This window comes from Indicator indicator, chromosome 21, assembly GCF_027791375.1.
Source record: "Indicator indicator isolate 239-I01 chromosome 21, UM_Iind_1.1, whole genome shotgun sequence".
NCBI classification, from domain to species: Eukaryota; Metazoa; Chordata; class Aves; order Piciformes; family Indicatoridae; genus Indicator; species Indicator indicator.
This window is the reverse complement of record NC_072030.1, coordinates 2489411-2512430: the sequence shown is the minus strand read 5'-3', so window position 1 is coordinate 2512430 and position 23020 is coordinate 2489411. Positions and strand designations below refer to the sequence as shown.

The 23020-nt window shown below is 44.8% G+C and overlaps 1 protein-coding gene across 1 annotated transcript in view; it reads left to right on the top strand.

The window, feature by feature from the left end:
* MUC6 (mucin 6, oligomeric mucus/gel-forming) overlaps positions 1-23020 on the top strand; it is an 84122-nt gene that overhangs the window by 12233 nt on the left and 48869 nt on the right. Inside the window, 15 exon segments of the mRNA XM_054390732.1 lie at positions 2391-2631; positions 4205-4331; positions 6380-6467; positions 7568-7677; positions 9518-9725; positions 11697-11819; positions 12843-12963; positions 14770-14908; positions 15475-15579; positions 16146-16218; positions 16512-16649; positions 19073-19234; positions 19773-19867; positions 20686-20818; positions 22627-22876. Of these exon segments, the coding sequence (XP_054246707.1) occupies positions 2391-2631; positions 4205-4331; positions 6380-6467; positions 7568-7677; positions 9518-9725; positions 11697-11819; positions 12843-12963; positions 14770-14908; positions 15475-15579; positions 16146-16218; positions 16512-16649; positions 19073-19234; positions 19773-19867; positions 20686-20818; positions 22627-22876 (2113 nt within the window).

Genomic DNA, 23020 nt, shown 5'->3' with positions numbered 1-23020 from the left:
CAGATTATGAGAAAACCTCTAGATATCACTTAATGAAAACCAAACTCAACAAGCAAATACATAATCTAGTTTTAAACTTTCTGGAATTATTGACATTCCCATTTGTTATTTTTCCCTGATAAGACTGAAATAAAAACAAATACACTGAAGTACAACTTTATGTACAGAAAGGGGCACCACTTGCACTCTGACCCTGGGGAAACCCATTGCTTGGCACACTCTGAGCAAGCTGAGGTTTGCTGGCCAGCATCAAGGTGTATTAAACCAGCTGACATTGGGCATGAAGGAGCAATGATAACAATTAGCCAGTTCCTGGTTTCCAGTCAGATGTTCAGGACAGCACAGAGGAATGGAAGAGGAGTACTTTTTTGCCAGCAGCCAAGAGCTGATTGAGGAACAGTATTTTCTACATGACCTGAACAAAATCAATATCATTCTGTAGACATTCATAGATTCACAGAATAGTTTGAGTTGGAAGGGACCTTAAAGATCATCCACTTCCAACACCCCTGCCATGGGCAGGGACATCTCCCACCAGCACAGCTTGCTCAGGACCTCATCCAGCCTGGCCTTGAACACCTCCAGGGAGGAGGCAGCCACAGCCTCCCTGGGCAACCTGTTCCAGTGTCTCCCCACCCTCACTGTCAAGAATTTCTTCCTAATCTCCAGTCTCAATCTGCCCTCCTCAAGCTTCAATCCATTCCCTCTTATCCTGTGACTCCCAGCCCTTGTCAAGTCCCTCCCCAGACCTCCTGAAGCCCTCTTCAGGTACTGGAAGGCTGCTGTATGGTCTCCCTGGAGCCTTCTCTTCTCCAGGCTGAACAGCCCCAACTCTTTAAGAGTTAAAATAAAATAAAAAAAAAATAAAATAAAATAAAAAAAAAAGCTTGAAAGCCCAAAATAAGCTTACCAATAGATCGCAGGTAGACTTTACTAAGCTGGTCTGATACTTTATGCTTCTAGGATATCTTCTAAGATACCTGGGCTCCATGTAACTCCGTAAGAAAAAATATTTAAATTGAAATTAATACTCTGAGCCTGCAAATCAGAGTAGGTCTATCTTCAGCAGGTCTACCAGCCTTAGAGAGACTGTTCAAATGTTTTAAGTAGGTGTAGAAATATCTAACATCGAGCACTGGAGTTCTATCTGGTAGTCAAGAAAGCCAAAGGCATCCTGGCTGGGATCAGCAATGCTGTGCCCAGCAGGAGCAGGGAGGGGATTGTCCCCTGGGACTCAGCTCTGGGGAGGCCACACCTCGAATATTGTGTCCAGTTTTGGGCACCTTAATACAAGAGAGATGTGGAGGTGCTGGAGCCAGGGCAGAGGAGGGCAAGGAAGCTGGGAAGGGCCTGGAGAATAAATCTTGTGAGGAGCAACTGAAGGAGCTGGGTATGGTTAGTTTGAAAAACAGGAGGCTGAGGGGAGACCTCATTGCTCTCTACAACTACCTGAAAGAAGTTGTAGAAAGGCTGGTGCTGGTCTCTTCTCACAGGTAATTGGAGATAGAACAAGACGGAATGGCCTCAAGCTGCCATTGGGTAGGTTTAGAACGGACAGTAGGAAAAGTTTTTCATGGAAAGAGTGATCAGACATTGGAATGTGCTGCCCAGGGAGGTGGTGGAGTCCCCAACACTGGAGGTGTTTAAAGGTGGTTTGGATGTGGTGCCTGGGGATATGGTTTAGGGGTGAGCCTTGCAGAGTAGGGTTCTGGGTTGGACTTGGTGATCCTGAGGCTCTGTTCCAACCTGAATGTTTCTGTGATTCTGTGATTTCCTCCTCAATTCTGTCCACTCAGATAAGAAGTGATTACTCTTTGAAAATGAGAACTGATTAAAACATTCCATAAATGTAGAGAACTGGCTGAAACTTCATTCAAACACAGAGGCAAAATGTGGGCATGTACAAGTTAAACTTTGAAGACTGTCTTTGGATATCTCATGGTCTTACTGTGCAGTGAATCCTGATACAGTAATGCCATTGGTAGCTCCGTGAAGATTATGCCTGAGACATTAAAGGTCTTTCCAGCAGCAACCTGCCACCTTTACAATCAGATTAAGCTGACTGAAATAGGAAGGTAGACTTTTATATGACCCACAAGGAAGGTAGAAAGGTGTTTCCCAAGCTAGGAAGCTCTCCTCTGGTTACAATAAATAAGAAGGTTGCTCTGACTCCAACTATTGTTGCATTTCCTGACTTGAGACTAAATGTTGAGGCCACAGAAAAGGGAAAAAAAAAAAAGAAGAAGAAGAAAAAGCTAGGATGCTGCTTGCACAATTAATCTGAGTAGATGCTCACTACTTTTCCTGTTAGTTATGTTTGAAATGGCAGCCAGAACGAACAAATATTCTGGTAGGAGACCTAAACCTGTTTTTCTCTTTCACTTTTATAGTTCTGAACAAGGACTCCTGTTCTACCTGGGGAGGAGGGCATTTTTCCACCTTTGATAAATACCAGTATGACTTCAGTGGGACCTGCAACTACATCTTTGCAACTGTATGTGATGAAACCAGCCCAGACTTCAACATTCAGTTCCGCCGTGGGCTGGACAGAAAAATCAAGAGGATCATCATCGAGCTGGGCCCTGCTGTTGTCATTGTGGAGAAGGGCACCATTTTTGTCAGGAATGTTGGGTAAGATTCTCTGATGGATCAGGACAAAAGGGCTTAAAGAAGGCCAGGAGTGATGCAGGAGCTGCACTAAAGAAGACTATCAAAAATGAATTAATAGACTAGGGAAGTGAGCAGAGTTAAGTGGACTCCATTCCCATTTCTTCTTGTCAAGCACTCACACGCCCTAGCCAAGTGTTCCATTTGCAGTTATTTCAGTGAAGCTTAGAGCACATTTGTGTGGGCAAAGGGACAACCCAACCTGCTCACACTCCTCATATGGAAAGCAGAGTCTTGTGGATGCTACTTCTCTGCTTGTGCTAATCCCTGCTGCAAGCACAGATGAAATGGTTTATTCCCTTTAGTAGATAGGAGTTGAAATTCCTCTGTTTTGCTTAGAGTTCATTTGATTTGGGACTTGGAATCTGAACCTTCCATGATAAAGCCCACACAGGTAGAGGTTAGAAGAGAACCTTTGAGCTACACAATCAACAGACAAATATTGCTCAGGGAGTTTGTGAATGCCTTCTCCCTGGAGGCGTCCAAGGGCAGGCTGGAGGAGAACTTGAGCAATCTGGGCTAATGGAGAGGTGTCCCTGCCCATGGCAGGGGGTTGGAACTGGATGATCTTTAAGGTCCCTTCCTCCTGTTCCAGTGTCTCACCACCCATAGTGTATATAACTATAATAAAACCCAACTAAGTGAACATGCCAAGACCTGTGCAAACATTTCCACTAACATAATGATCATGCCACCATCTCCTGGTGATCCTTCTATGCAACTGCTGACATTGACTTTCAATCAGCAGAAATCTTAATGTATCTCAAAATGTTATAGCTACAAATAAATTAAAAATAAAACCCAAAACACAACAACTATTTCATGTTGCTGCAAGTACTCAGGTTGTAGGTGGATTATATCTAAACAAGACAACTGAAATCTGTCTAATATTAGAATCATAGAATCAGTCAGGGTTGGAAGGGACCACAAGGATCAGCCAGTTCCAACCCCCCTGCCATGGCCAGGGACACCTCACACTACATCAGGCTGGCCAGAGCCTCATCCAGCCTGGCTGCAAACACCTCCAGGGATGGGGCCTCAACCACCTCCCTGGACAACCCATTCCAGGCTCTCACCACTCTCATGGGGAAGAACTTCTTCCTCATGTCCAGTCTGAATCTCCTCACTTCCAGCTTTATTCCATTCCCCCAGTCCTGTCACTACCTGAGATCCTAAAAAGTCCCTCCCCAGCTTTCTTGGAGCCCCCTTCAGATACTGGAAGGCCACAAGAAGGTCACCTGGGAGCCTTCTCCTCTCCAGACTGAACAGCCCCAACTCTCTCAGTCTGTCCTCATAGGAGAGGTGCTCCAGCCCTCTGCTCATCCTCGTGGCCCTTCTCTGGACACCTTCCAGCATGTCCAGATCCCTCTTGTAACAGAGGCTCCAGAACTGTACTCAGTATTCCAGGTGGGGTCTCACCAGAGCTGAGTAGAGAGGGAGAATCACCTCCCTTGACCTGCTGGCCACACTTCTCCAGATGCAGCCCAGGCTCTGCTTGGTGCTGAGGAGGTCAGTTTCTCTTCTCCCTTCATTCCAGCATCATCCAGTTGCCTTATACCAGCAATGGAATTCAAATAGCCCCTTATGGACGCAACATCCGTCTGGTGGCCAAGCTGATGGAGATGGAACTGGTGGTCATGTGGAACAACGAGGACTATCTCATGGTTAGTAAAATGTTCTCATGAAGCAGAAGACAGACCTCTTGCTGACTTACTGGAATTACAAGAATTCTTTAGACTTAAAGGGTGCCTTTTGCATCTGTTTCACCTCGACATGAGAAACTTCTTTGCAGTAGGGCTGATGGAGCCCTGGAACAGGCTGCCCAGGGGGGTTGTGAAGTCTCCTTCTCTGGAGACTGTCAAAACCCACCTGGATGCATTCCTGTGTGGACTACCCTGGGTGATCCTGCTTTTGGCAGGGGGGTTGGATCTGATGATCTCTGGAGGTCCCTTTCAACCTCTAACATTCTGTGATGCTGTGTTTGCTCTGTGGATATTTACTCTTTCCCTGCTTCATCCATTCCTCTTGAAATCAACAACTTCACTTTGGTACCTTGCATGATCCTTGCACTTCCAGCCACCTATGTTGAGATCCATGGATGCTTTCACAGAGTTTAAACTTCCTTCAGGCTGTTCCAGAAGCTCCAATGCTTTGCTAAGGGGATGGTGAAGTTGTATAAAGATGTATAGAATTCATAGTGCATGCCATAGTTTTGTCATTTCTTCTGTGCTCCTTCTGGACATCTTCTGGTTTCAAACACATATTGCTCCTACCAGCTCCTTTATTCCTGTCTTTTTTCTCATTTCATGTTTTCCCTCAAAAATCCCTGATATGTTTTAGAGAAGAGAGTTCATTTTCTCAGCATGACCTGTGATATCAATGCCATAAATGATACTGAATGCTAAATTGGTTAGTTTGCTAAACCAGTGCTGTTCAACCTGAAGAAGAAAAAGCTCCTGAGAGACCTAATAGTGACTTTCTAGTACCTGAGGGGGGCTACAAGTAGGATAGAGAGAGACTGTTTGCAAAGGGATAGGATGAGGGGAAATGGCTTCAGGCTAGAGAAGAGCAGATTTAGATTGGATGTTAGGAATAAGTTTTTTACCATAAGGGCAGTGGAACACTGTAACAAGTTGCCCAGGGAGATGGTTGAGGCCCCATCCCTGGAGATATTCAAGCTGAGGCTGGACAGGGCTCTGGGCAACCTGATCTAGTGAAGGACATCCCTGCTGACTGCAGAGGAATTGGGCTGGATGAGTTTTGGAGGGAGGTCCCTTCCAACCCAGAGCATTCTATGATTCTATATGCCATAAATTGTCTGGGAGATTGATCAGCATCACTATCACACATGTAGCAGGAAATGAAACCGGGATGTGTCCATGCTATAGTCTACGTGCAATCAGATTATCTCCTGTGATCTAAGGTCATCATAATAAGTTATTGTTTGTAGCCAGTAGTAATACTACCATTTTATTCTCCAGAGCCATGGATAATTGAATAACCTTCCTCAGAAAGCAGATTTTCTTCCTGTAACCTTTGTTTTCTGAAGAGAACAAACCTGAAATTCATGCTCTGTCAACAAAGATACAAGCAAGGAAACAGCATCACTGCCCCTTCTTTTTTTCTCTCTTCTTAAAATATTCTCTGCAAATGCCTCAGAATGTTATTCTTTTATTAAGTCAAAAAGTGGCAACAATCACTATTTGTCTCTTGGTAAAATAAGTGTGAATCATAGAATGGCTCAGGCTGGAAAGTATCTCAGAGATCATCTATTCCAACCTCCCAGCCATGGGCAGGACACCTCTCAACTAGATTTGGCTGCTCAAGGCCTCATCCAACCTGGCCTTGGACACCCCCAGGGAGGAGGCATCCATAACCTCCTTGGGCAGCCTGTGCCAGAGCCTCACCACCCTCACACTGAAGAACTTCTTCCTCAGCTCCAGTCTAACCCTGCTCTCCCTCAGCTTCAAACCATTCCCCCTTGGCCTGTTTCTAGACACCCTCAAGAAAAGTCCCTCTGCAGCCTTCCTGTAGGATCCCTTCAGGTAAGTTACTGCTTCCAAAACTCTTTCTCCAGACAAGTCATTTAATTTAAGGAAGCAAATCACCTTTAATTGGACCCTTGAAGTGTACCTGTTTGAGGAAGCTAATGCTGGATAGATAATTTTACTCAGGGTGATGCTTTTAAATGTTTTGTTTTGTTTTATTTTAGGTTTTGACTGAAAGAAAATATATGGGGAAAATCTGTGGCATGTGTGGAAATTATGATGGCTATGAACTGAATGAATTTATGAGTGAAGGTGAGCTCCAAGGACAGGTCAGGTGGAAGCAGCAGCTAAACTCAGCCAAGGTGGAAGGTTAATTCTGTACTAACTTTGCTCTGACTGCTCACTGAGTGTCAGGACTGAGTGAAACACTCCCACAGGTCACCAACTTTTATCTTATTGTGATCCCACACCCCATTATTTGCTCTGATTCTAATATTGTGGGTTTCCTCAGAGAAGCAATAAGAACTCTCTTATGATTGAGAAGGAAGTTGCAGGGATCAGAGCCTCACCTAACTTTCACTCTTGTCTGGGTTCATAGCAAGGCACAAAGAAGCAAGAATGAGGCTACAGTAAAAAGGACATAGTGGAAAAGAACATTAGTGAGTAGCTTGTCCCAGTAAAGGCAGATCTTTAGAACACAGTGGTGCTGAGAACTTGACATCTGCATGTGGTTTGGGGGGGTTCACTTCAGAGTCACTCTAATCTGGTCTGTTGAGCTAATGCCCATTAGCAGGTGGGGCACATTACACACACTCTTGGAGCACATTTTCTGTTTTGGCTTCAGCTTAAAGGAACTCTGTATGCCAAGAGTACTCCACCATGGAAATCAGATTGGAAGCAGCAGGAACGTGTGGAAGACGTGTTTTAAAAGCACACTGCTAAACTGAGCTACAGAGCACAGTAAACTACTCTCAGATTCACACAGCCAGATGCAGTTTTCCACACACATCACAGAAGAGAGTTCTAAAAACACACAATATTTTTGGGGTAGTGAAGCCTTTAACCCCAACATGTAGGGGGAAATACAAGAATGAGTGATGAAGAGAAGAGGCATGAATCAGCAGCTGGCAAGAGATAACAGAGCTGGCAGAAAAAGAGTAGCTGCTGGTATAATGTAAGGTAGTGGATGTGATGGATAAGGAAACAGCTCAGAGAAGTGATCAAGCTGATAGCAGCCTGCTTTAGTAATAGACTCCAGTTAAAAGGCAGAAGAGGTGGTTGTCACCATCAGGAAGATGAATTATTAGCAGCTTTCTCAGTCAAAGAGGAGAATTTACATTTTGCTACACCACAGCAAGGAAAAAAATCCATGTGGGCTTCTTCCTGACAAATTGTAATACTTCAATTTGCAGGTAAAGTGCTGGATACATACAAATTTGCTGCATTACAGAAAATGGATGATCCATCCGAGATCTGCCTGTCTGAGGAGATAGCAACCTCCACCATTCCTCACAACAGATATGTAAGAAATATCTTCTTGGCCCTTCTGCAGCTTGATTCTTAACAGAGGTGGAAGAGGGAGAGAAACCAGTTATGGAGAGGCAGTGGTTTCAGAGAACAGACTTCCATCAAAATGGATAAATCAACTTTTGTGCAGCATGGCAGGAGAGAGCCCTATGAGGACAGGCTGAGAGACCTGGGGCTGTTTAGTCTGGAGAGGAGAAGACTGAGAGGAGATTTAATAAATGTTTATAAATATCTGAGGGTCAAGACAGGCTCTGCTCAGTTGCACTCTGTGATGGATATAAAATCCAGCACAGGAGGTTCCACCTCAGCATGAGGAGAAACTTCTTCACTGGATTCTATGGTCCTGCTCTGGCAGGGAGGTTGGACTTGATGATCTCTGGAGGTCCTTTCCAACCCCTAACTTCCTGTGAGCATTAAAGCATATTTTGAAAGAGACCCAAGGGTATTTATGAGGGTTTTATTATCTCAGTGTAATTATCTCTCTCACATAAACTTACCAGCTCATAGCTTTCTGGAATTCCATGCAAGTCATCAGATGGGAAACCAGTAAAGCTGTACAGAACTTTACTGAACCACTGGACCTGAGGGCACACAATGATTCTTTAAACATGTTGTCAGATAACAGCATCCATAACAGGGCCAACCTACTGGGGTTTGACTGTCTCCTGGGTGGATTTTCCAAGCTGAGGAGATGGAAACTCCACAGTTTCTCCCAGCAATCTGTCCCGTTTGAGAACTTATACTGCAGTGGGCACCATGACAGGCCAATCAAATGGTTGCTTACAGGGGAATAAATTGCTATCCCCACATCAGGGATGTTTGTCCTGGAACTGAATCTCCAGAATCACAGGATAAAAGGATGTTAGAGAACGGAAGGAACCTCTGGAGATCATCCAGTCCAATCCCCCTGCCAGAGCAGGACCACAGAATCCAGCACAGGTCACACAGGAACACATCCAGACAGGGCTGGAAAGGCTCCAGAGAAGGAGACTCCACAACCTCTCTGGGCAGCCTTCTCCAGCACTCTGTGAGTCTTACAGTGAAGAAATTCCTCCTCATGCTGAGGTGGAACCTCCTGTGCTGGAGTTTCCATCCATTGTCTCTTGTCCTATCCCAGGGCACAAGTGAACAGAGGCTGTCCTGTCCCTTCCTTCCTGACCCCCAGCCCTCAGCTATTGATAGACATTGATCAGATCCCTCTCAGTCTTCTCTTCTCCAGAGTCAACAGCCCCAGGTCTCTCAGAAGATGACATACTCCCCACCTGTAATGTTCTCAGCCATTTTTAGGGGAGTTACAGTACTGAAAGAACACCTTAACTTTCAGCTCAACAAGAAATGGAACTAGTTCAACATATCAAGATCCTTCTGCTCCATAAAGGATTTAACATTCCCTTCTATCTGAGGAACTCTCCTGCATTTTAAGTCAAATGCATATCACTGTACTGTTGGGAAAGGAAAGAACAACAAACAAACCAGCAAGAAAATAATAACTAGAGGGGATTTTGAGAGCCAGACTCTTGTCAGTGGTGACCAGAGACAGGACAAGGTCCAGTAGGCATAAACTGGAACCCAGGAGGTTCCATCTGAACAAGAGGAGAAAATTCTTTGCTGTGACAGTGCTGGAGGCCTGGAGCAGGCTGTGGAATCTCCTTCTCTGGAGAGCTTCCAACCCCCTGTGGCCATTGTGCTCCTGGGCAAGCTGCTGTGGGTGCCCTGCTTTAGCAGGGGGTTGGACTGGATGAGCTCCAGAGATCCCTCCCATCCCCCACCATGCTGGGATTCTGATTCTATTTTGGCTTTCTACATGGGGAAATCCTCTTTCTCTTTCCACCTAGGCCATGATCTGCTCTCAGCTACTTAACTTGGTGTCACCAGCTTGCACAGTGCCAAAGGATGGGTTTGTTGTTCGTTGCCAGCTGGATATGCAGGACTGCAGTGAGCCAGGGCAAAACAACTGCACCTGCTCCACACTCTCAGAGTATTCAAGGCAGTGTGCTATGTCCCACCAAACAGTGTACAACTGGAGGACTGAAAACCTCTGCTGTAAGTTCAAGTGACTTGTTCATAGCAGACCATATTTAACCTTGCTGTATCTTACACAGAGTGAGAATGATAATTCAGTGGAATTTAAATCAACTGATAGAAAAGTCTCTACTATCTTAAATCAAAGACAATTTCTTTAGAACAGTAAGGCATTAAGGAGAGCATGGAAACCTCAAAGAGAAGAAGGAAGCATGACACATAGCTCCTATGTCTAAATCAAATCATAGAATGATTTGTCTTGGACAGGACTTTGGAAGTTCATCTAGTCCAACCCCTCTGCAATCTTCAAATAAAGCAGGTTGCTCAGGGCCCCAAACAACCTGACCTGTGACACTTCCAGGGATGAGGCATCTACCCCCTCTCTGGGCAGTCTGGGACAGGGTTTCACCACCCTCAGTGTCAAAAAATTCTTCCATCTAGTGTGAATCTCCCTCTTTAAGTTTACAACCATCACTTCTTGCATTGTCTCAAGAGGCCCTGCTCATAAGATTGTCTCCATCTTTCCTTTAAATACTGAAAAGCCACCAAAAGGTTTTCCTGGAGCCTTCTGTTCTCCAGGCATTAAACAACCCCAACTCTCTCAGCCTGTCCTCAGAGATTCCAGCCCTTGGATCATTTTTATGGCCTCCTCTGGATCTGCTCCAACAGGTGCAGGTTCTTCCTGTGACCATAAAAGGAGGAACACTCACCAAGTGAAACCTGTTGAATTTCTCAGTCTTCCAACTGAAGGCTGTTTTCTCTTAGCACAGTTTTTTCCTTATGGTACTTAGCAAATTAGTGAAGGTGAAAACTTCTAAAGGACCTCTGAAGTCTTTGATCCCTTTTGCTAATAATTGCTGTAGCCATTTTAATTCATTTAATTTAGTAGTCTGTTTTCAGATGCTCAACCTTCTTTAGAAGAAGGACACAGAGATGTTGGAGTAAGTCCAGAGGAGGGCCACAAAGATGATCCAAGGGCTGGAGCACATCTGCTATGAGGATAGGCTGAGGGAGCTGGGGTTGTTCAGCCTGGAGAAGATAAGACTCCAGGGGGACCTTAGAGCTGCTTTCCAATACCTGAAGAGATCCTAGAGGAAGGCTGGAGAAAGACTTTTCATGAGGGTGTCTAGAGACAGGACAAGGGGGAATGGTTTGAAGCTGAAGGAGAGAAGGTTTAGACTTGACCTTAGGAAGAACTTCAATATGAAAGTGATGAGACTCTGCAACAGGTTGCCCAGGGAGGTTGTGGATGCCTCCCCCATGGAGATGTTCAGGGGGGGTCTTCAGGTTGCCAGTAGACCATTACTAGGACAGGTAGTAAAGTGATGCAAAGCAAAGCTTAAAAAAAAAAAGTGCCAGGGAACAGGAATCTTTCTTTCCCCTACCCCCTCCCCACCCCCCAAAAAAAAAAAAATTGGAGCTGAGAATCTAAGAATTTGCAGATAAAATCAAATACAAAACGGTAGTGAACTTTTTAGTCTTAAACTGTCATCTCTAACCCCCTCCATTTCCCTACTTCACTTCTCTTTACTCCTTCAGATAAGGGGGGGGGAAGGAGGGGGGGGGAAATCACTGCTTGAATTTCTCACACAATAAAATATTTTGAGATCCATAGATTATTCCTGCTGGGCAGCTGCATTCTGAAAAGCAGGGAACAACCTAGAAGATCAGAAGATCAAGAGTTATATGCTTTAAATCCTTCAAGTACTACATAAAATCTGATTTGTGGCACTTTACTGGGCTGCAGTACAGCCTTTTGCCATACTTCAAGCTTCTGAAAGGAGTTTGTAATAGAGAGGGCATGAAAAATGAATAAAAGCTAGAGGGTAGTGGTAGTGATGGATACTCAGATGATGAATTGAGTGCTGAGGCAAGGTAAGGGAATGTTAGTGCCAGAAATCACAAGGTCTTCTCCATCCCAGGTGGCAGATGAGAAATTCTTTTGTGTGTACACTTTAAGATTCTTAACATTTTCCCTGGTTGTTGTTGCAGCTGTGGGAACATGTTCTGCCAACCAGATCTATGAGGAATGTGGTTCTCCATGCACTAAAACCTGTTCCAACCCAGAGTACAGCTGTTCCAGTCACTGTACCTATGGCTGCTTTTGTCCAGAAGGTAACATTTCTGTATTCATCATATTCTAAATGGCCCATACAAATGGTGTTTGGCATATACTCAGTCAAGTGGAATAGGTTTCTTCATAATGACCTAGCAGTGCATTGCAGGGCATTGTGCTGCTAGAATTCTGTCTATGTTTGACTCATACCCAGGGCTAACCTCCAGCACCCAATGACCCCTGATCAGGAAAAGGAGAGGACACCCATGAGTTGAAATGAAAATGGATTTTATGAGACAGCCAAACTAATGCCAACACCAATAGAAAGCAAACAAAGTTATACTTAGCCCAGCAGAGGTACAGCAGTCCATGGGAGCACAAAGAGAAACAGGGTTGGGAAAATCCCAAGAAAGAGCACAAATCCAGACAAACCCCCCCCACCATCCTCACCAAACCTCTCTCTTTATACTGAGTCTGATGTTCATAGTCTGCAATCACCTGTAGCCAACTCAGGTCAGCTGTCCTGCCTCACTCCAAGCTGCTAAGAGCCTGCAGTCACCTGTTAACCAAGCTGGTGAAGGGTCTTGTGAGGAGTGGTTGAGGGAACTGGGGTTGTTTAACCTGGAGAAAAGGACGCTGTGGGGAGAACTTCTGGCTCTCTACTACTCCCTGAAAGGAGGCTGGAGCCAGGTGGGGATTGGTCTCCCTAGTAACAAGTGACAGAATGAGAGGAAATGGCCTCAAACTGCACTAGAGGAGGTTTAAGTTGCACAAACTTCTTCATTGAAGTTCTCAAACACTGAAACAGACTTTCCAGGGAGGTGCTTGAATCCCCAGTCCTGGAGGTGTTTAAAAGATGCACAGATGTGGTGCTGAGGGCCATGGTTTAGCATCAGCCTTGGTAGAGTTAGAGAATGATTAGATGATTTTAAAGGTTTTGGGGTTTTTCCCAAGAAAAATGATTCTATCATTCCATGATTCTATGATTCTCAATCTCATTCTGGAAGGTATTTGATGTATAATATCTTTAGTGCTAAGGAAGGACATGGAGAAGTATCTATGTTGTTTGCCTTGCCTGGCAGGAACCATTCTTGATGACATCTCAAAGAACAGAACTTGTGTCCACATTGAGCAGTGTCCATGTTCACTGAATGGGAAAATATATGCTCCTGGAGAGACCATGAAAGCAGCATGTAGGACCTGGTGAGTAGCAACAGGCACTTTCATCAGAGGATTGGGAAAATTTAGCCCAGCTTCCAAGAGGGCAGCTGCAAATGTGTCACACCATCTCTGAGGCCACCTTCCCCGAGTGCCACAAATCACAGATGTGCAGGTGGAGATGCACAAGTCTCATTTCTTGCTAATCTGAACAGATATAATTGTTCCTTCAGGCCATTCAAAACAGCAACATTTTTATCTCACAGAATATCTTTGGTTGGAAGGACTTTCAAGCTCATCCAGTCCAACCTTCAACACAGCACTGCCAGGTCATCGCTAAACCATGTCCCTAAGTGCCACACATTTAAATACCTCCAGGGATGGTGACTCCATCACTACCCTGGACAGACCATTCCAATGTCTGAAATCTCTTTCAGTGAAGAAATATTTCCTAACATCCAGCCCGAGCCTCCTCTGGTGCAATTTATATCCATGTTCTCTAGTCCTGTTACTTGCCACCAGGAGGAAGAGGCTTGTTCCCTTCTTATTCCATCCTCCCTTCAGGTAGTTGTAGAAGGCAAGAAGGTCTTCCCTCAGCCTCCTTTTCCCCAGGTCCTTTATCCCCTCCTCATAGCCCAGGTGCTCCAGCCCTTCTCCAGCCTCACTGCCCTTATCTGGACATGCTCCAGCCTCTCAATGTCCCTCCTGTAGTGAGGGGCCCAGAACTGAACACAATATTCAAGGTATGACCTCACTAGTGCCAAATACTGGGCATGATCACCTCCCAGTTCCTGCTGGCCACAGTGTTTCTAGCACAAGCCAGGATGCCATTGGCCATCTGGGCCACGTGGGCACACTGCTGACTCATGGTCAGTCAACTGCCAACCAAGACCCTCAGGTCCCTTTCAAAGTTTCATCTTGCCAACCAAACATCCCCAAGACTGTAGCTTACCATGGGGTTGTTATGACCCAATGCAGGATCTGGAACTTGGCCTTGTTGAAATTCATACAATTAGCCTTGGACGATGAATCTAACCTGTCCAGATCCCACTGTAAAGCTTCCCTACCCTCTAGCAGATGGACACAGCCACCCAATTTGGTATCATCTGCAAATTTACTGAGGATGCCTTGATCCCCTCATCCAGATTGTTGATAAAGATATTAAAGAGGACAGGCCCCAGTAGTGAATCCTGGGGAATGCTGCTTGTGAGCAGACATCAGCCAGATTTAGAGGTCAAATCAGTATAAACCACCTCTCCTGTATTTCCAGTTTCTTCCTGGCAATCTCTGGTCAGCATTTCTGATCACTGCTGAAAATTGAATGTCTGGTTTGCAACAGAAAATCATTACAATGTTCTTAAAACTTGGAAAGCTTTTCCCCCTCGAAAGTGGAATCAGGTTTTTTTCTGGTGTTACTTCCCTTGCTACCATAATGTCAATAAACAAAATAAAGGATAAATTATGGAGCTAGATCCTCAGAACTGTATCAATGAACTTGTCTTTCATGATTGATCTGTTGAGGAAAGTGTACTGACAATCCATAGGAGAGTTCAGCAACTTGGAATGGAGATGAACAACTTCAACTGATACATGCAGAGCAAATCCAAACACAGAAAGGAGAAAAGTGATAGAAATGACATTTGTATCACTAAGTTTTTAGCCCATTAGAAGATGTCAAAACAGTGGAAATGCAAGTTCAGGAAGTCCATATATGTTACACTGTGTTCAATAACCCATTTTGCATGTTGAGCAGCTACAGCAAAACCTTCAGACAAGAGGATCCAATCCTCTGCTGGTAAATGGTGCCTTAGTATGAGAATAACCTCACACCAAAGGTCTTCTTTTCCTCAGCACATGTCTGATGGGTCAATGGAACTGCAAAGAGCTGCCCTGTCCTGGAAGGTGTTCGCTGGAAGGAGGCTCCTTTGTGACCACATTTGATTCTAGATCCTACAGGTTCCATGGGGTTTGCACTTATGTTCTTATGAAGGTAATTTCTGCAGTCCATAAACACACAATATCAATTGGATATAGAATCACAGAAACATTTAGGCTGGAAAAGGACCTCTAAGATCATGGAGTCCAACTATTAACCCAATACTACCAAGACTGCTGCTAAACCATGTCCCTCAGCACCACATCTACAAGTCTTTGAGAGGCCTCAAAGGGATGGGGATAGGGACTCCACCACTGCTCTGGGCAGCCTGTTCCAGGGCTTATCAACCCTTTTGGGGAGGGAAATTTTCCTGATATCCAGCCTGTTCCAGGGCTTATCAACTCTTCTGAGGGGGGATTTTTTCCTGATATCCAACCTAAACCTCCCCTGGTCCAACTTGAGGACACTTACATCCTATCACTTGCTACTTGGAGGAACACATCAACACCCACCTCACTACAAACTCCCTCAAGATAGTTGCAGAGAGTGGGAAGGTCTCCCCAATATATTTCAGTCTGGTTTTGATTTCCACTTGGAATTCACACTCTTCCTACAATACAGATTTATTCTACATGTTGTTGTTATTCTGACTCAGACTTACCTCTCCTGTTTTCATGCAGAGCTCCAGCCTGCCACACAATGGAACCCTGATGGCTGTGTATGAAAAGTCTGGCTACTCCAATTCTGAGACATCACTCAGTGCTGTCATTTACCTATCTTCAAAGGTCAGTGTTCCCTCCACAGGGTTCATCCAGCGTGCCAGTAACCAGAAGTACTGAAAGTCATTGCCAGTAGCCTGAACTGAAAAATTACAGGGGATAGTGAAGTAAGGTCATGCCTGTACAGTAAAGATCTTAGTTGCCACATCAGCTTGGGAAGTTGTGTTCAAAGTGAGAAGTGAAATATGGAAAATTAAATAAATATGAAAAGTTAACCAGGAAAATGAAATAACTATGAAAAGTGAAATAACTATGAAAAGTGAAGTAACTATGAAAAGTAAAATAACTATGAAAAGTAAAATAACTATGAAAAGTGAAGTATGAAAAGTGAAATAAGGAAAGTGAAATAAATAGGAAAAGTGAAATAAACATGGAAAGAGAAATAAATATGGAAAGTCAAATAAATATGGAAAGTGACATATGAAAAGTGAAATGTGGAAAGTGAATAAGATGGGGGAAAAAAGCTGTAATCCATCTTTTCCTATCAGATAGGTCATGGACAATGCAGCTGCTGAGCATACAAATGCCATCAGTACATCTCTTCTCTTCTGATCCATGTCCTTCTCTTACAGGACAAAATTGTGATCTCTCAGAATGAACTCCTTACTGATGATGATGAACTTAAGAAGCTGCCTTACAGATCAGGTACAGAAAAGGGAATAAAGATAAAAATCCTTCTGAAGATAATAGTAAATCCCTAGATAAAATAATAAATGCGTGAGGATCAAGTTAACTAGCTGGTTTACATCACCCAGCATCTTTCCTCTTCCAGTTACCAATAACAAAGGGTTTAGAGCAAGGTTAAAATTCTCATCGTTGCGTCTGTGCCTCTTGGAGAGTTGTGTGTGGAAGATTCGTTGGCAGAATGCATTCAAATCACAACTGTGCCATATCCTATGCATCAGAATCTCTGTTCCCAGCTCTCCTTCTTCTTGCAGGAGACATCACCATTTTCAGGCAGTCCTCGATGTACATTCACATGTACACAACCTTCGGGCTGGAGCTGGTGGTTCAGATGTCACCTGTGTTCCAGGCCTATGTGAAAGTAGGATCACAGTACAAAGGCAAAACCCAGGGTAAGAAATCTCATCCCCATGTAAAGGAGAAAATGTAGGAGTGGAGTATTGAAAGCTTAGTAGTCACAGAATCAAATAATTAAGGTTGGAAAAGACCTTTAAGATCATCGAGTCCAACCATTTACCCAACTACCATGACCACTAAACTGTATTCTGAAGTGCCACATCTAGAGCCTCGTGAACATCTCCAGGCATGGGGACTCCACCACCTCCCTGGGCAGCCTCTGCTAATCCCCTGACCACTCTTGCAGCAAAGAAATTTTTCCTCATCTCCAACCAGACCCTCTCCTGGCACAATTTCAGGCCATTTCCTTTCCTTCAATCACCTAAGACTAGGGAGAAGAGCCCAACCCCTTCCTCACTGCAGCCTCCTTTCAGGGAGCTGTAGAGAGCAATGAGGTCTCCCCTCAGCCTCCTCTCCTCCAGACTGGACACCCCCAAGTCCCTCAGCTGCCCCTCATATACCACGCCCTTCAAACCCCTCAAGAGCCTTGTTGCTCTTCTCTGGACACACTCTTTCAGGAAATAAACTTTTTTCCCTGCTTTCAAAGGGAAACCAACAAAAATACCTACATTGGAACACTGACTAGGTAAGAATTTGTGATTCAGTAATATATTTTAAATGAATCAATGATGGGTGACATTTTTCATCTGTAATATAATACTGCTCTTCACATGTTTTGCTCTGCTACACAATGAAGGGGAAACAAATTAGTCTGTGGGGCCTCTACATCTTGGGGCACGTGGTTCTTTGAACTCAGTGTACAGTCACAGTAACCACAATGAGCCTACACAGCTAAAAACTTCTCAGCTGATCACAGAAGGAGGGGATTCTGCCCCTCTGCTACGCTCTGCTGAGATCCCACCTGCAGTGCTGGGGCAGCTCTGATGTCACAGCACAGACACGGACCTGTTGGAGCAGGGCCAGAGGAGCCACAGTGGTGATGGGAGGGCTGGAAGCCCTCTGCTGGGAGGCCAGGCTGAGAGAGTTGGGCTTGGGCAGCCTGCAGAGGAGAAGGCTCCAGGAGACCTTCTGGTGGCCTTGCAGTGCTTCAAGGGCTGAGCAGAAAGCTGGGGACAGACTTTGCAGCAGGGTCTGTTGTGATAGGACAAGGAGGGATGATTTGAACTAAAAGAGGAAGATTCAGACTGAAAAGAAGAAAGAAATGTTTGACATGGAGTTGAGTTGCACAGAGAGGTGGTGGAAGCCCCAGGTGTGGAACCATTGCAGGTCAGGTTGTCTGGGGCTCTGAGCAACCTGCTCTAGTTGTAGATGTTCCTGCTGATGGCAAGGGGTTGGACAAGATGACCTTTGAAGGTCCCTTCTGACCCAAACCAGCCTGTGACTCTGTTTTATGATTTGATGATAAGCAGCAGATGGAGATGTTTGTTTATTGCACAACAACATTAACCACAAAAGCACATCCTGCATTCTAATGGTCTGTGGGAATTACAGAGAGGCTTTAGCTTTGAGTCTAAATGTGTATAGAGTTTATACACACAAGAAAACATATGTAACCATAAAAGTGTTTGATGGCCTTTCTCTTTTGCATGATTCAAAACCACCCAAGAGGCCTTTCTAATAAAACCAAGGCAAAAGCTTCCATATGAATTTGTCATTGAACAGAAGTGGACAATTTTAATGGGAGAATTCAGAGGATCACTGACTGAATATCTCAGGATTCTCTAGCTACTTGACCTACAGCACTCATCAACACTCCCTGTAGAATATCTGCATCAATGTTCTCACTGTGTTAAGATGAAACATAGACCACGTTATCTCATTTGTGTTCAGTGGATCCCAAAAAAGAGAGAGAGAGAGGGAGAGAAATGAAGCAGGAACAGAAAAGTCTGTGAGCAGGAAGGCTTTAAAGACAATTTATTGAGAACTTGTGACTAATAAGCACAGGCAAAGCACAGAGAAGAATATGGCTTGGAGGGCCATGAAAATGATCAGGGGCTTGGAACACCCTTGCTACAAAGACAGGCTGTGAGGGAGCTGGGGGTGTTCAGCCTGGAGGAGAGAAGGCTCCCAAGAGACCTTAGAATGACCTTCTAGTATCTGAAGGGGAGCCTACCAGAAGGATGGAGACAGACTGTTTACAAAGGCCTGTAGTGATAAGATGAGGAACAGTGGCATCAAACTAGAGTAGATTTGGATTGGATGTTAAGAACAAGTTCTGCACCAGGAGGGTGGTGGAACACTGGAACAAGCTACCCAGGAAGGTGGTTGAGGCCCCATTCCTGGAGATATTCAAGGTGAGGCTGGACAGGGCTCTGGGCAACCTGATCTAGTTGGGGATGTCCTTGTTGACTGCAAATGTGGTTGGACTGGATGACCTTTGGAGGTCCCTTCCAATTCAGACCGTTCTATGGTTCTATGATTCATTTGCACCTTTTTCATTCCTTTCTGATGTTATTAGGTTTGTGTGGCAATTACAATGGAGATACTACAGATGACTTCATGACTAGCATGGACATCACTGAAGGGACAGCCTCCCTCTTTGTTGATTCCTGGAGGGCAGGGAATTGCCATCCTGCTTTAGAGAGAGAGACCGACCCTTGTGCTTTGAGTCAGCTGAACAGTAAGTAGATGATCTTGTTGCAACTGATCTCTCCAGCTAGCTTTGGCTGACACTTCCACAGGCCCCTAACAGGAGAATGAGAGAGAATGAGAGAAGCAGAGACTGAAACAACTGAACATCACAAGTTCTGTCACCAAGACATATCTGATTTCTAGAATACATATCTACTGAAAGCTCATCAGATCCTGCTCTGGAGATATGGGATTGAGAGGATGAATGAAAGAGTTTTGATGATTTCCAGTGAAACTGCAACATCCATGGATGTCTTAGACTTGCTCAGCAGTGCTGTGACTGAACTTCAAGACTTTGCCTTCTCAAGTCTTTTTTTCTATCAGGCTTAAAAAGAAAATCCCTACTGAGCTGTTTGAACAAAAGCAGTCTGCAAGCTAACAAGCTAAGAAGTTGTCTTTTTGTTCAATCCATCACTGCCAAAAGCTCAGCAGAGTAGTGCACGCAGGGTTTTTACATTTATTGTTTTTTTTTTTCATTTCTTTTTCCTAACTTTCTCTGTTTAATGTCCACGATTTACTTCCCTTAGAAATATCTGCTGAGACTCACTGCTCCGTTCTCATCAAGAAGGGTACAGTGTTTGAGAAATGCCATGCTGTGGTGAACCCTCTTCCTTTCTACAAGGTAGGAAGTTATGATAGACATTGCACACAGATGGAGTCAATCTGTACATGGACTAGTCCATCTGGTCCATCTGGGCCAGAATGTTCTCTCATACACAGTATCCCACTCTTTTGGATCAGCAATACATAGAAGCTAAGGAACAAGTGTGGTTGTGAAAAGTATGTCTCCAACCACACTAAAAGTCTGTTTGTTCATAGGCACCAGGCCCACCCCTATGAATCAGAAGGTGGTTTTGCTCATGCTGCAGCTCTCCATGGATGGCAACTCTTAACCATGCCAAGTATTGATTTTCCCATGTGCACATTTGAGCTCATTATATTTGACAACCTCTACAAAGCATTTTGAAATTTAAAAATGAAAAGCAGTGAATAAAAAAAGGCATTTTTTGGATACTAAATATACTTGTTTCATGTCAATCAAGCAATGAATTTCATCTTTTTTCACCAGCTTTAGTTATGCAGTAACATCTACTTTGCATGACTTAGCCCTGTAGTTCAGCCTGGTATCAGAGAATTAGAGTCATTTAGACTAGAAAAGACCTATGAGATCATAGAATGGTATGGGTTGGAAGGGACCTTAAAGGTCATCTAGTTCCAACCTTCTACCATGGGCAGGAACACCTCCTACTAGAGCAGGTTGCTCAAGGCACCATCCAGCCTGGTTTTAAGATCACCTAGTCCAAGCCAGCACTCCCAGGTCACCACTAAGTCATGTCCCACAGCACCACTTCTGCGTGGCTTTTTGAATCCTTCTAGAGTTTAACATTTCCAAATGCCTGCTCCCCAATAACAGAGTACTCTCCATGCATTGGGTTTCAGAGATGTGTCTACCAAGCCTGTAATTATGAAGAGACCTTTCCTTACATCTGTTCTGCTCTGGGATCATATGCACGAACATGCAGTTCGATGGGTTTAATCCTTGAGAACTGGAGAAACATCCTGGACAACTGCAGTAAGTAACTGAACCAACCATTACCAGTCTGCCACCAGATGAATGCATGCACACAGGTCTGTCTGCTGCCATTTAGAATGTTCCCATGATTGCTTCACCTATTAGAAGACCAAATAAAAGCAAGAACATATTTCAATACTACTTGTCAGTCATTAGAAAACTACAGAAATCATGGAGAGAGTTGGAAGGGACCTCTGAGGATCATCCAGTCCAACCCCCCTGCTAAAGCAGGTTCACCTATATGACTACTTACTGCTCAAGCAGACCAACAGCAGGTATAAAAGCCATCTTACCAGGAGCTGCTGCCTTCACAGATGGGCTATGACACCACAAAAGTGATAAATGATAAAGCAGTATTCTAACCAGTGTCCAAATCATCTTAAGAGTGATGAGGAAAGTAGTAAACAGAGAGGAAAACAGATATAGGGAAGGTAGGAAGACCCTCCAGAGAGCCCTGGCCAGGCTGGGTGGATGTGCTGAGGCCAATGGGATGAGGTTTAACAAGGCCAAGTGCAAGCTCCTACACTTTGGCCACAACAACTTCATACAGTGCTACAGATTGGGGATGAGTGTCTGGAGAGCAGCCTGGCAGAGAGGGACCTGGCAGTGCTGGGTGACAGCAGCTGGACAGGAGCCAGCAGTGTGCCCTGGGGGCACAGAAGGCCAATGGCATCTTGGTCTGTATCAAGAACAGTGTGGCCAGCAGGGTTAGGGATGGAATTCTGCCCTGTGCTCAGCACTGGGGAGGCCTCACCTCAAGCTCTGTGTGCAGCTCTGGGTCCCTTCAGGAAGGATCTTGAGGTGCTGGAGCAGGTCCAGAGGAGAGCAACAAGACTGGAGAGGAGGCTGGAGGGAAAGTCTGATGAGGAGAGGCTGAGGGAGCTGGAGGTGTTTAGCCTGGAGGAGACTCAGAGGGGACCTTATCACACTCTACAACTACCTGAAGAGAAGTTGTAGTCAGGTGGGGGTCAGGCTCTGCTCCCAGGCAACTTGCAACAAGACAAGAGGGCATGGCCTGAAGCTGTACCAGGGGAGATATAGGTTGGATGTTAGGAAGCAATTCCTGATGGAAAGGGGAATCAGACACTGGAATGCACTGCCCAGGGCAGTGGTGGAGTTGCCATCCCCAGAAGTGTTTAAGGAAAGATTGGATGTGGCACTTAGTGACATGGTGTGGTCGATATGGTGGTGTTAGGTCATAGGCTGGACTTGACAATCTTAGAGGTCTGTTCCAGCCTCAATAATTCTGTGATTCTTTGATAGGTAAACAGATATCAGAGTTCTGAACACTCTTCTAGTCTCTTTCAGAAAAGGGCTGGGTTTTTGAAGACCACATGAAAAATACTACTTGTACGCTTTAAGGAGAGCATGTGGATGCTTCCAGGGCTTGATAACTAGGTGGTGGAATAGACAAATAAATAAAGCTATGCTGTCCTGTAAGATGGGAATGAGAAAGAACTGGGAAAAACTCTGCTTGCAGATGTGATTTTGCTATTTTGCAGCTCAGACATAGGCACACGCTTCACAGTTACTCCAAGATACATTGGTGTTTTGTAAACTTCTTGTAACAAGATACACAAAGAAGCAATAAGATATTTTACCTGCATAAAACTCCCAAACAGCTACATAATTGGTGTTAAGCCCTAATCTGCTATATTCTTTGCTAGAGCTTCATAGAGAACAGTAGGAAATACTCATCATTGAAGCTGTTGCCATAATATATGCAGCACATCATGATCAGAGTTGCCTTTCCCATGGGAAAGGATAAATCAATGACGTTCAACACGCACTCCTGTCTCCTTTTACAGCTGTTACTTGTGCTGGCAATCAAACATTCAGCTACCACACTCAAGCATGTGACAGGACATGCTTGTCACTCTCCAACCGAGCCCTGGAATGTCATCCAACTGACATCCCTATTGAGGGCTGCCACTGTCCTGAAGGAACCTACCTGAACCACAAGCACGAGTGCGTGCGGAAATCTCATTGTCCCTGCTACCTAGACGAGCGAAAGTACATCTTACCTGACCAGTCAACAGTCACTGCTGGAGTTACCTGGTAAGTGTGTCAAGTTTCATGATTATCAAACTGAAAATGGGCACGAGGGGGCTTCACGGGTCTCTGTGGAGGGTCAACAGCAGTAAGCAGCCCAGCACCACACAGTCACTTGCTCACGCCAGCTGGGTGCAGAAGGGAATCACA